We start from the raw sequence: 12,619 nt of genomic DNA, 5'->3' as shown, positions 1-12,619 counted from the left end.
CTAACAGTATTTGACAGAAAATACTTCTAACAGTATTTAACAGCAAAATTTAAAAGTATTTTCGGATCATAAAAGTACTTTTTAAATAAGCACATAACAAATTTTTATAATAAAAGCGCTTTGTACTAGAATTGCTTGTTCTAACCGCATAACAGCACAGCTCATTTGTCTCTATTCTTCAATTTTTTTTTTTTTTTTTGGTCTGATCTCTATCCTTCTTCTGTACGCAAAGAATATAAATTCTATTTTTTCGATAGTATTGATCAGTCATCAAGTACACGTGTGCGGCAAGGATCGAAAAGTTGTCCGCTTTGGAAACCAAAGCGATATATAAATATCTGGTTTCGTAGCAGTTCGTTGGGAAACACGCATTTATATACTCATCGTCTTCCTGCCTACTGTGAGTCATTTTCATCTTTTCTACTTTTCAATTTCGTTGTTCTTATTGTTATTGTCAATTTATTTCTTTGGCTTTCAATCCGAAGCCCAAGCTTCGTCTCAACCAGAGCTCCAATTTTTTTTTATTGACGGTATCTTAGATTGTTTTTGGGGCTTTTTTTTTTCCGTTATAATTTGTTCTTGTGAACTTTGGAACCCTATAGAATTGATGCTATGCATAGTCTATGTAATTTAATTTATATGTTTGATTAGGATAATCGGCTTAGTTAGTTGAGCTGGCCTGAATATTTGGAACTATGATTTTGCTCCCTTTTTTTCTGAATGTTTTCTATGCATTTTCCTGGGAAACAAACAGTGGTTAGAGAAATAAATTGAAGAGGAAAGTGCTAGTGTTATTCGGTGTTGATCTGCTTCAGCCCAAGAAATTTTTTTTTTTGGTTGACTTTTTTGGTGTATGCCTGATTAATTTTCAAAATTATAATATATACTTGCTTGAAGATACGTTTAAGAGTTCAGTGCATGTGTATGTATGAATTTATGATTATCGGTGCTCTGTGTGTGTGTGGAAACTCAACTGTCACTGTGGTGGAGTACTATTCCGATTATAAGTTTAATGATTTTGATGAGTTTTTTCTTTCATGCTCCAATTAAGAAAATGGATTCTTCTGCATGCAGTTAACATGGAAACCAAACTTAAGTCCGTTACAGCGACGCTCTTTCTGTGCTTCCTCTTGTTTCCGTTGGTTTTTTCTGAATCCAATGATGGGTTGGTCCGGGTTGGGCTCAAGAAGAGGAAATTTGATCAAAATAACCGGGTTGCTGCCCAGATTGAATCCAAGGAAGGAGAGGCTCTGAGAGCTTCTCTCCTTAAATATCGTCTGCGTGGAAATTTGGCTGATTCCCAGGACACTGATATTGTATCTCTCAAGAATTACATGGATGCTCAATACTTTGGTGAGATTGGTATTGGCACTCCCCCTCAGAAGTTCACTGTGATATTTGATACTGGTAGTTCAAATTTGTGGGTTCCTTCAGCCAAGTGTTATTTCTCGGTGAGTTTCTTTTCTTTAATTTCTCTATTATTTATATGGTATTTATAATTGAATTGCATCTCTTCATGTTGTTAGATAGGAGACAATTTAACTATTTTGTGTATGAGTACAGATTGCCTGCTATTTACACCCAAAATACAAGTCAAGCAGTTCGAGCACCTACAACAAAAATGGTATGTTTCTGTCTTTATGATTGTTTATATCATTTTACCTTTTTAGTGCGTGTGCATATTCATGTATCCGTTGGAGTAGCATTTCCATTGATGACAAGAGAGGATATTCTGGTTTCCTCCATTGTGCAGGTAAGCCTGCAGCAATCCACTATGGAACTGGAGCTATTTCTGGGTTCTTCAGTGAAGACCATGTAACTATTGGTGATCTCGTGGTCAAAGATCAGGTAAGTTTAACATCTTGGTCATACAAATTATGCTTCTTAGTGGTGGTTTCCCTTTAATAATACAGGTAGTCTGTTTCAGGAATTTATTGAGGCAACCAAGGAGCCTGGAGTCACATTTTTGGTAGCCAAATTTGATGGCATACTTGGACTTGGATTTCAAGAGATATCAGTTGGAAATGCTGTACCTGTGTGGTAATTTTTTTTTCTTCTGTGTTGTTATTATGAGATTATGAGTTCCTGCTCGGTTTGAGTCTTATAGGTTGTGTATTCTATAGGAACTTCAGCGAGTGCATCTTCCGATGGTTCTAATTTTAGGAATTCTGCAGGTACAACATGGTCAATCAGGGTCTCCTGAAGGAACCAGTTTTCTCATTCTGGTTTAATCGTAATGCTGATGAAGAAGAAGGAGGTGAAATTGTATTTGGTGGAGTGGATCCTAATCATTATAAGGGAGAGCACACTTACGTTCCTGTTACGCAGAAAGGCTATTGGCAGGTTGGTATTCTGAACGTTCATTGCTCTATGAAAATCCATAATTACTTATGTGCTCGTGAAAAATTTATATTATTGTGTACACTGTTGCTCTTGTTGGCAGTTTGACATGGGTGATGTTATGATTGATGGTAAAACAACTGGTAAGCGAAAAATTGTTACGTTTTCTTTCCTTTTTCTTTCACATGGTATCTTGTTTAGTACAATTTTATCAACTTCCATTCTGACTTTAGCATACCTATTTCAGGATTTTGTGCTGGTGGCTGTTCAGCAATTGCTGATTCTGGAACCTCTTTGTTAGTTGGCCCAACGGTGTGTATCTATGTGTCTGTGTGGTTATTTTCAATTCTGCAGAACGCTCACTTTGAATTGTTTTGAACAAAATTCTAGAACCAGGGACTTTCTCTTCACCGTCCTCTTCCTAAGTAACTTCAAGTTTATTACTAATTTCTTAGTATGAATAAAATTATAGATTGATCATTGGTTTTGGATTGATTGAGAAAAGAATTAAGGGAAGATTAATCAGTAATTAATAAAATGATGTGGCAATTGTATACGCTAAACGTTCTCTGTTTATTACTCTTAAGTAGATGACTCCAGAATTTGTTAAGGGTAAGCTTGATGCCTGTTCCTATGAAATGAACTTTATTAATTTTCCTACTGTTATTTTTTTGCATGTCATACATTAGAGATGCATTCCTTTTCTTTGTCCATACAACCTCCATATGATGCTGCTTATTCTGTTTTGTAATGGAAACATATGTGATCCTTGGTTTTGAATTTCCGATTGATCGATTATTTTTTTTTTTGGAAGGGGAAAATGAATTAGTTTTCATTAACCTTTGGTTGTAACTTTGATTATATTCCTGGTTTGAGGGTTCATGCTGCCTCAGCGTGGGCATATGCACATACTTATTGTTTGTTTTTGATTGGTTGTGCTCTGTATCTTATTTACAGACTATTATTACTGAACTCAATCATGCCATTGGAGCCTCTGGGATTGTAAGTCAAGAATGCAAGACTGTAGTCGCACAATATGGAGAGACCATAATTGAGAGGATTTTAGCCAAGGTATAATTTCATGACCTCCCATTTTTATGTAAGGTCAATAAACCATTTGGTTTTAGAACAACTGCACAGATTTTTATTCCTACTTGTTATGATATTATTATTATTTTAATTGTGGCAGGATCAACCACAGAAAATCTGCTCTCAGATTGGTTTGTGCACATTTGATGGTACTCATGGTGTAAGGTTGGACTCAATTTGCTTGTTGAGGCATATGATTGAATTGTGTTTGGCTAACTTTCTTATACATGTATTTCTTTTATTATTTATTTGTTTCTGCAATCAATTTATCATACATATTTATTATTTGTATTATTTGTGCACTCTTTTTATTTAATTTTTGAAAATATGACTGGTCAGTACCGAAATCAAGAGTGTTGTGGAAGAGAACACTCACAAGGTATCTGGGGGCTTATCTGATGCATCATGCTCTGCTTGTGAGATGACGGTTGTATGGATGCAAAACCAGCTCAAGCAGAATCAGACACAGGAACGAATTCTTGAATATGTGAATCAGGTGAAGTAATACTTACATCTGATATGTTTCTATAGGTTGCACTTAAATGCCTTGCTCATGCTCTGGGTTCTTATTGCAGCTCTGTGAGCGGCTGCCTAGCCCAATGGGAGAATCTGCAGTTGATTGTAGTGGTTTGTCTTCCATGCCTAGTGTTTCCTTTACTATTGGTGGAAGAACATTTGATCTTACCCCTGAGCAGGTGAAGTATAATGTTTAGATATGCTTATGTTGGTCTGACACTTATGGTTTACGTTTGACTATGTGTCTTGTGTTATCTCTCCCAGTCACTAAAGGATGCTAGAGCTTTTGCTTTTTACTTGTGCATTCAACCCGCCTGATGCTAAGAGTTCCACATAAATTTTTCAGTTTCTGCATGTGCACAATATTTGAAAATTTATCCTTTTCATATTGTGGTATTTCAAGTTATGAGCATGGTGGTCACGTTCTTCTGTCTTTACCGGAGATTTAGTTTATTGCATTACTGATATTTTTCTTTCTTTTTTCTTGTTTGTTGGAAATCAGTATGTGCTCAAAGTAGGTGAGGGAGATGCTGCACAATGCATTAGTGGATTTACTGCTTTGGATGTCCCACCACCCCGTGGACCTCTCTGGTATAATTTTCCTTCCATTTTTTCCATCTTTTTGCTTTCGGTTTTGTTGGTGTCAAGATAATTGTGGTGGTAGATCTTTTGTTTCTCCAATGGCATTGGTGACGTCTGTTGATTACTTTTCTTGTTGGCAAGAGAGAGCAATTTGAAAGCCCTTGCTAATATTTGTTTTTCCAACAGGATCCTGGGGGACGTATTCATGGGTCGCTACCATACCGTGTTCGACTATGGCAACGAGAGAATTGGGTTTGCAGAAGCTGCATAGATAGTAGATATTAGCTTCTAATGTTCTGTTTGTGCTTGTTTTTTTACGTTGCCGAGTTTGAAACTATCCTATCTAGTACTGGAAGTAAGCTCCTGTGAATGATGTTTGTATGTACATATCATGTCCTGCCTTTTATCCAATGTATTTTCAACGTTGCACTTTAATTAAGAAAATGGATCCTTTCCGACAGTGTGTCTCAGCCTGCTATGAATTCAAATTCAAATGCCTTATGTACTTTGGTGCAGCGTTAGTTCTTGTTTGGTCTTTTAAAATGTTTGATTGTGTGCTTAAGGTGGACGTATAACGAATTGAGGACATATGCTGACTGCGCGCAAATATTTAACCCTCCATGTGTTAGTTCAGTGGGTGACTGGTCTTGTAAATTATCCGCTCTAATTCAATTACTCGTTTGGTGCCTTGGATTAGATTGGATAAGTTAGTATATTGAAGGAGGAAATGAAAGTAAACGTGAATGATTTTTTATTTTAAGGATTAATAAGGGTTAAGTTATAAGGTATTGATATCATGTCATTTTGTGGGGGTAATTGAAGGTGGACATATAACGTATTGAGGACATATGCTAACTGCGCGCAAATATTTAACCCTCCATGTGTTTAGTTCAGTGGGTGACTGGTCTTATAGGTTATCCGCTCTAATCCAATTACTCGTTTGGTGCCTATGATTGGATTAGATTGAATAAGTTAGTATATTGAAGGAGGAAATAAAGGTAAATGTGAATGATTTTTTATTTTGAGGATTAAGAAGGGATAAGTTATAAGGTATTGATATCCTGTCATTTTCTGCGAGTGATTATTGCACCCAAATGTGGCCGTATTGTTTTTTGTGGTTATTGATTTGGTGTTCTGTTTTTTCTTGTTTTGCCGCTGAGCTGACTAAAGATTTCCATGCAAAAGAAAACAAAAGAGAAAAGGGTTTAGGAATTACGGACCGAATTTTTGTTATAATTTATATTTTAAAAAGACTCAATAACGAATTTGGGGATGTTGTGATGGTTAGGTAATGAAAGCCAAATTTGAATAGTGGGTAGGGACGTAGAAAAGTTATGAGAGCATCAATTTCGTGGATTGACAGAGCAGAGATTGGAAGCTAACTTACACAATGTTTACACCATAATGAACCGAGCAGACCCAGCATCAAAGCGACTAGCACCAAGGCAGCCACGCCTTCTCCCATGCCGAAGGAAGACACACTTCCGAGGTGCCAGACACCTGCCGAAGCTCTCAGCTGCCAAACCTAATCCCCAGGACACGTGTCGTCACCACAACGGCTTGCACAAAGTCCCACATTGGAACTTTGTGCAAAGCTCCCACTTTCACTTCCCTATAAATAGGGAACAGTACCCAGGTAAAAGGAAGAGACTACTCTCCCACTTTTACTGTTACTCTGCCAGAATTACTACTTGTAATTGACTTAGGCATCGGAGAGCCTTCGGCCGGCACCACACCGGTGTCCGAAGCTTGACGATTGCTTCTCCTCTTTTTACCTTCTACAGGTCTCTCACCAACCCATTTCACCAAGGGCCTCAGCCCTCTTCTCTGCTGAAGACTCAGCACATCTAATCACTAAGTTGAACTCAATATTGGCCGGGCCATTTTGAGCATCAACAGTTTGGCGCCGTCTGTGGGAAATCGACACTTGAATCCCCTCTTTCTCTATCAGCCCAGCTGGCTCCTTCACCCCTCAGGCCCCGTCGCCTCTTCTTCACCCCACATTCTGCTATGCCGACCGAGGATAGCCGCGATACCCAGCATCATACCCCCCGCGATGGTACTTCTAGAAGGAAATCTTCGGAAGATGCCACTCTCCAGGCAGAAGTGGAGCGCCTCCGCGACAGTGTCACTAAAATGTCGGAAAAATACGACCACCTTCATTGCAGGAACATTGAGCTAGAACATGACTACCGTGTTTTAAAGCGGAACTGGGAAAGGACTCACACCCAGGATGCCCAGCAAGACCTCACCCAGAACGTTGGGCCTACTCAGCCGAACCAGCCGGTACATTCCAGCCACAGTGCCTCGGCCCAGGCTAGGCTCCGCAAGGGTAAAGACCACCTTCATCCGGAGATAGCCCAGTCACGACCCCTTTGCGTTCCCCCACCGAGGGACCGGCCCCATGAACCAGTCAGGATCTACCAAGATTGCAGGGATCGCCTCTCGGACCGCCAGCCAAGGCCGATCCCTATCCCTGTCAACCTCGAAGACCCACGGGTGACACACCTGGGCCCTTCGCCAGCCCCCGTCCGCATACCCGACGAGGAAGGTGTCGGGGACTCGGATACTTGGGACTTTTATAATTCGGAGACCTGGCCAAATTACCACACCGGGGCGCTGGAAAATTGGGAACAATCCCCAGTCCCTGTCTGCCCCGCCCCCAGGCCTTTGGCACCTGAACCTCTTCCTCATGCCGACCCGGCCATGAGGCTTCTCTTCGAAAAGGTCCGGCGCCTGGAAAGCGAACAACAACGCAGCCATCAACCCCTCTGGGCAAAACCACGACCAGGGCCCTTTACCGAACGCATCCTCCACTACCACCAGGAGAAAGATATCCAGCCCCTCCGCATCGCTTTCTACACTGGCACGGAGGACCCTCTCACCCACATCCACTCCTTCCAGTCTGCCCTTGGGTGCAAAGGCCTCACTGATGAAGGCATGTGCCTCCTTTTCCCTTCCACCCTTAGCGGCGCGGCCCTGAATTGGTTCTACAGGCTCCACCCCTGCACCATCAACTCCTTCGATAGTCTCAAGCAGACGTTCCTGGACCATTTTATGATCCAGACTGATCGCCTATACTCTGCCGACGACTTGTATATGCTTAGGCAGGCTGAGGACGAACCCCTTCGGGAATATGCAGCTCGGTTCAGTCATGAATACTCTCGCTGCCCAGACACTGACGATCGCGCTGCCTTCGGCGCTTTTAAGAGCGGCCTCCGCGAGTCCAACTTCCGCTACCTGGTTCATAGCAACAGTTGGAACACATATGCAGAGCTGATGAAGCAGGCGGCAATCCACGCTAAGGCTGAATACTTCAATTCCAAGCGTGGCCCAGCCAACTTGGCGCGCAACACTTTCGCCGACCCTCCACCTGCTTCAGCACCCGCCCCAGCCCCACCTCAGCATTCTACCCCTGCCCCGATTGCCCAGGACAACCAACCACATAAGCGGAAGGATAGCTACCAGCATCCCTTCAGCAATCACAAACGTGGCAGACATGGCAACCCCCATCAATCTAGTGGAAGCAACCCTCCCAGGCCTGGTGATCGGGCCCCACTTCCATTCGCACCCAGGCCCAGGTTTGAGGTTTTTACGACCCTCAACACCACCTATGAGAACGTCCTGGCACGTGAAGCCCCCATCATCCCCAAGCCACCCCCCCGGAGACCATCCAACAAGCCTATGCCAAACACGGGGGTCTTCTGCCGCTTTCATCAATTCAGCGGCCATGACACCGAATCTTGTGTTGCCTTGCGCAACATAATTGAAGGGCTCATCCGGGAGGGTAAGCTGGACAACTATGTGCGCAACATACCAGCCCCGCCTAACCCTCACCAACGACAAATCAACATGATCTCCACCATCAGCGGAGGTCCTACCCTGGCTGGCACCTCCAACAACTCCATCAAACATTATGTCCGCTCCACCTATGCGCACCAGGTCTTCAGCACCGAGCAGGGACGATTGCCAAAGACCCACAGGACTGGCTGGGCCCCCATTACCTTCTGCGAGGAGGAGGAGCGTGGTGTTATCCTCCCCCATGACGATCCACTCATTATCCGGGCTGACATTTCTAACTTCGACGTTGGGCGTATCCTGGTGGACACTGGTAGCTCGGTCAGTGTGATGTTCGCCGAGTGCTTCAATGAACTCCAGGTCCCGCCTCACCTACTCGACCGAAGCATCACACCCCTTGTGAGCTTCTCAGGTGATGTGGTCCAGCCCATCGGCAGCATTCATCTCCCCATCTCAATTGGGGCCGCACCCCAGCGGACGACGATCACCACCCCCTTCCTTATCGTCGATTGCCCCACGGCCTACAACGTCATCCTCGGCCGCCCAGCCTTGGCCCAAATGAAGGCTTTTATTTCCACGCATATGCTGCTGTTGAAGTTCCCCACTCCTAATGGCCCAGGCACGGTGCGCGGCGACCAACTCGGAGCCCGAAGCTGCTATGCTTCAGCCGTCAAATCCACCAATCGCCAACATAGGAGTGAAGCCCTAGCAGTAACCCAGGCTCCCGCCCCTCCTCAAGCTGGCACAGACCCACCTGAGGACCCTAGGGAGGAGTCCATCGCACCACAGGCCGAACCTATGGAGGACCTGGAGCTGGTTACCCTCCATGACGATATCCCGGATCGACAAGTCCGGATCGGCACCTCCATCTCACCAGAGCTTCGCTCTGACCTGGTCGCCTTCCTCCGCCTCAACTCCGAAGTCTTCGCTTGGTCCTACAATGACATGCCTGGCATATCACCAGACATCATATCTCATAGGCTTAGCGTCAATCCTGCCGTCCGACCAGTCCGACAGAAGCGTCGAGCCTATGATCCCGAGCGCTATGAGGCCATGAAGGCGGAGGTGGATCGATTGAGTAGTATCCGATTCATCAGGGAGGTTGACTATCCCACATGGCTGGCCAATGTCGTAATGGTTCGCAAGCCAAGAAAGGGCTGGCGCATGTGTGTCGACTACACCAACCTTAATCGGGCATGCCCAAAGGACAGCTTCCCACTACCCCGCATTGACCAGCTAGTCGACGCCACAGCCGGCCACGCCCTCCTTAGCTTCATGGATGCTTATTCAGGTTACAACCAGATCTTCATGCACCCCGAAGATCAGGCCCACACCTCTTTCATTACGGACCGCGGCCTCTACTGCTATAAGGTGATGCCCTTCGGCCTCAAAAACGCCGGGGCTACTTATCAGCGTCTGGTGAATCAGCTCTTTGCCCCCCTGATTGGCAATACCATGGAGGTCTATGTCGATGACATGCTAGTCAAGAGTCGCACGGCTGACCAGCACATCCCCAACCTCTCTGCCATGTTCACCATCCTGAAGCAATACAAAATGAGGCTTAACCCCACCAAATGTGCATTCGGGGTGGCTTCCGGAAAATTCCTTGGCTTCATGATCAGCCAGAGGGGCATTGAGGCCAATCCAGAAAAGATCCAGGCCATCTTAGATATGACAATACCTAAGACGGTCAAGGATATCCAAAGCCTTACAGGGCGTGTCGCAGCCCTGACCAGATTTATCTCCAAAGCCACTGACCGCTGCGCCCCATTCTTCAAGGCCCTTAAAGGCACCAAAAGAAACATCACCTGGACTGCTGAATGTGACACGGCTTTCAGCGAGCTGAAGGAGTATATGGGCCGGGCCCCTTTATTGTCAACCCCTGAGCACGGAGACATCCTCGTGATTTATCTCTCCATCTCAGCTTCGGCTGTTAGCTCTGTGCTTATCCGATCAAAAGATCACGCGGAGCACCCATTGCATTATGTTAGTAAAGCATTGCAAGATGCCGAAGTTCGTTACCCGGACATCGAAAAATTGGCATTCGCCCTGGTCGTCTCGGCAAGACGCCTCCGACCATATTTCCAAGCTCACACCATCCATGTCTTAACCAACCAACCGCTCCGACAAGTGTTGCAGAACCCAGAAACCTCTGGGAGGCTGGTCAAATGGGCCATTGAACTGGGCGAGTTTGATATTCACTACAAACCCCGCCCGGCTATGAGGGGCCAGGCCGTTGCTGACTTCCTATCTGAATTCACGGATCCCCAAGCTTCCGCAGCTACCCAGCTCATAACCGAACCCAACCCCCCTCCCAGCCAGGACCAAACCCCCACCGAAGGCAATCTCGAACTAACCCAGCCCCTGTGGACCTTATTCGTAGACGGCTCTTCTAATGCCCAGGGCTGTGGGGCCGGCCTCGTTCTCATCTCCCCAGACAAGGTTGCCCTCGAATACGCCATTCGCTTCAAATTCCAAGCCTCCAACAATGAGGCCGAATATGAAGCACTCTTAGCTGGTCTTCGATTAGCCAAAGAGATGGACGCCAGGCAAATTCAGATATTCAGCGATTCACAACTTGTGGTCCACCAGGTCAACCAGGACTTCACGGCTAAGGATGCCTCTATGACGGCCTACCTCCAGCAAGCTCGGCACTTGCTGGCAAACTTCCAAGCCCACTCTATCAGGCAGGTGCCGCGCTCCGAGAATAGCCATGCCGATGCACTAGCCAGGTTGGCATCAGCCTTGGAGCAAGGACTGGGTCGCCACATCCACATCGAGTTTTTGGCCCAGCCCAGCACACAAGCCCCACTCATCTGCACTATTGATCACAGCCCTACATGGATGGACCCCATCCTCCAATTCTTACAAAACCAAACACTACCGGCTAATCCGGCAGAAGCACGACGCGTTCGCCATCGCTCTGCCCGTTACCTGATCATTAATGGCTCCTTATACAAGCGGGGTTTCAGCCTTCCTTACCTCCGATGCCTGACTCCAGAGGAGGGTCACTATGTCCTCCGAGAAATCCATGAAGGCATCTGCGGCAACCACTCGGGCGCACGCTCGTTAGCTCATAAGGCAATCCGCCAAGGATACTTCTGGCCTTCACTCCACACTGACGCCCAGGCCTTCACCCAAAAATGCGACAAATGTCAGAGATTCGCCAACATTCCACAACTCCCGGCAGAACCACTGACGGCCATGGTCAGTCCTTGGCCATTTGCCCAATGGGGACTAGATCTCATTGGACCGATGCCAGAGGGCAAGGGCCAAGTCAAGTATGCAGTTGTGGCCGTAGACTACTTTACCAAGTGGGCTGAGGCCGAGGCATTGGCCACCATCACTGCGGCTCGCATCGAATCCTTTGTGTGGCAAAACATTGTATGTCGCTTCGGCATCCCCAACTCCATCGTCACCGACAATGGCCGGCAATTTGACAACGCCAAATTCAAACAATTTTGTTCGAACCTCAAGATTCGTCTGTGTTTCGCCTCCCCAGCCCATCTTCAGTCCAATGGCCAGGTCGAAGCCGTGAACAAAATTATCAAGAAGACCCTCAAGACAAAACTTGACAAAGCCAAGGGCTGCTGGCCAGAACTACTCCCAGAAGTACTCTGGTCCTACCGCACCACCTTCCGCACATCCACGGGTGAAACGCCGTTCTCCCTATCATTTGGAACCGAGGCCGTGGCTCCGGTAGAGATTGGCCAGCCCACATACCGAACCTCCACTTACGATGCCACGACCAATGACGAGCAGTTGGCCCTCAACCTCGACTTCATTGACGAACTCCGGGACCAATCAAGCATGCGCAATGCCGCGTACAAGCAACGCATCGCCAAATACTATGACTCCCGAGTCAAGCCCCGTGCTTTCAAAATGGGGGACTGGGTCATGCGCAAGGTTTCCTTGGCTACCAAAAATCCCAACGAGGGTACCCTCGGCCCTACATGGGAAGGTCCTTATGAGATTATCAAAATCTGCCGCCCCGGCACTTATCAGCTTCGTGATTCCACAGGCAAGACGCTGCCTCACCCGTGGAATGCTGACCACCTCAAGTACTATTACAAGTAAACATATCTAGACCCTAGGACAATACTTTGGTCTTGATTATTACTGTAAGTTAGACGTAAGGTATCTAGACCCTAGACCACTTGTACCTTCTGCCTTTCGGCATCTATTTCAATGAAATGCCTGACTCAGCTCATTCTCATGAACTCACATTGTTATCATTTTTAACACAATTGATATCAAGCTAAGTTCATATCATAAATAAAAACAGCCACCCTTG

General features: G+C 45.9%; 2 protein-coding genes across 3 annotated transcripts; both read left to right on the top strand.

Annotated features, from left to right (window-relative positions):
• LOC18780194 (aspartic proteinase A1) lies at positions 295 to 4,987 on the top strand. 2 transcript variants are annotated; one of them, XM_007211762.2, is made up of 14 exons: positions 295 to 400; positions 1,075 to 1,451; positions 1,564 to 1,624; positions 1,754 to 1,848; positions 1,928 to 2,040; positions 2,175 to 2,343; positions 2,444 to 2,483; positions 2,588 to 2,652; positions 3,298 to 3,411; positions 3,530 to 3,594; positions 3,769 to 3,925; positions 4,005 to 4,124; positions 4,448 to 4,536; positions 4,714 to 4,987. In XM_007211762.2, the coding sequence occupies exons 2-14, from the start codon at positions 1,080 to 1,082 to the stop codon at positions 4,796 to 4,798; spliced, it is 1,545 nt and encodes a 514-aa protein (XP_007211824.1). In that variant the 5' UTR covers positions 295 to 400; positions 1,075 to 1,079; the 3' UTR covers positions 4,799 to 4,987. The 2 variants fall into 2 exon arrangements, with proteins under 2 accessions (XP_007211824.1, XP_020417434.1); XM_020561845.1 differs by lacking the exon at positions 295 to 400 and adding an exon at positions 432 to 529 and having other exon boundaries at positions 1,073 to 1,451.
• LOC109948635 lies at positions 6,538 to 12,402 on the top strand. Its single transcript, XM_020562303.1, has 2 exons — positions 6,538 to 11,806; positions 11,924 to 12,402. Exons 1-2 carry the CDS (start codon positions 6,538 to 6,540, stop codon positions 12,400 to 12,402), a joined length of 5,748 nt encoding a protein of 1,915 aa, XP_020417892.1.

Source organism: Prunus persica, chromosome G4 (genome assembly GCF_000346465.2).
Source record: "Prunus persica cultivar Lovell chromosome G4, Prunus_persica_NCBIv2, whole genome shotgun sequence".
In the NCBI taxonomy this organism is placed as follows: Eukaryota; Viridiplantae; Streptophyta; class Magnoliopsida; order Rosales; family Rosaceae; genus Prunus; species Prunus persica.
The sequence above is the reverse complement of the archived record's forward strand: the minus strand, read 5'-3'. Positions and strand labels throughout refer to the sequence as shown.

Coding starts and splice junctions, on each gene's coding strand:
- LOC109948635 (XM_020562303.1), top strand. CDS start 6,538: ATGCCGACCGAGGATAGCCGCGATACCCAGCATCATACCCCCCGCGAT. Junction 11,807..11,923: donor TTGTTCGAACCTCAAGATTC/GTCTGTGTTTCG, acceptor GCTGCTGGCCAG/AACTACTCCCAGAAGTACTC.
- LOC18780194 (XM_007211762.2), top strand. CDS start 1,080: ATGGAAACCAAACTTAAGTCCGTTACAGCGACGCTCTTTCTGTGCTTC. Junction 1,849..1,927: donor ATCTCGTGGTCAAAGATCAG/GTAAGTTTAACA, acceptor AGTCTGTTTCAG/GAATTTATTGAGGCAACCAA. Junction 2,484..2,587: donor GATTGATGGTAAAACAACTG/GTAAGCGAAAAA, acceptor TACCTATTTCAG/GATTTTGTGCTGGTGGCTGT.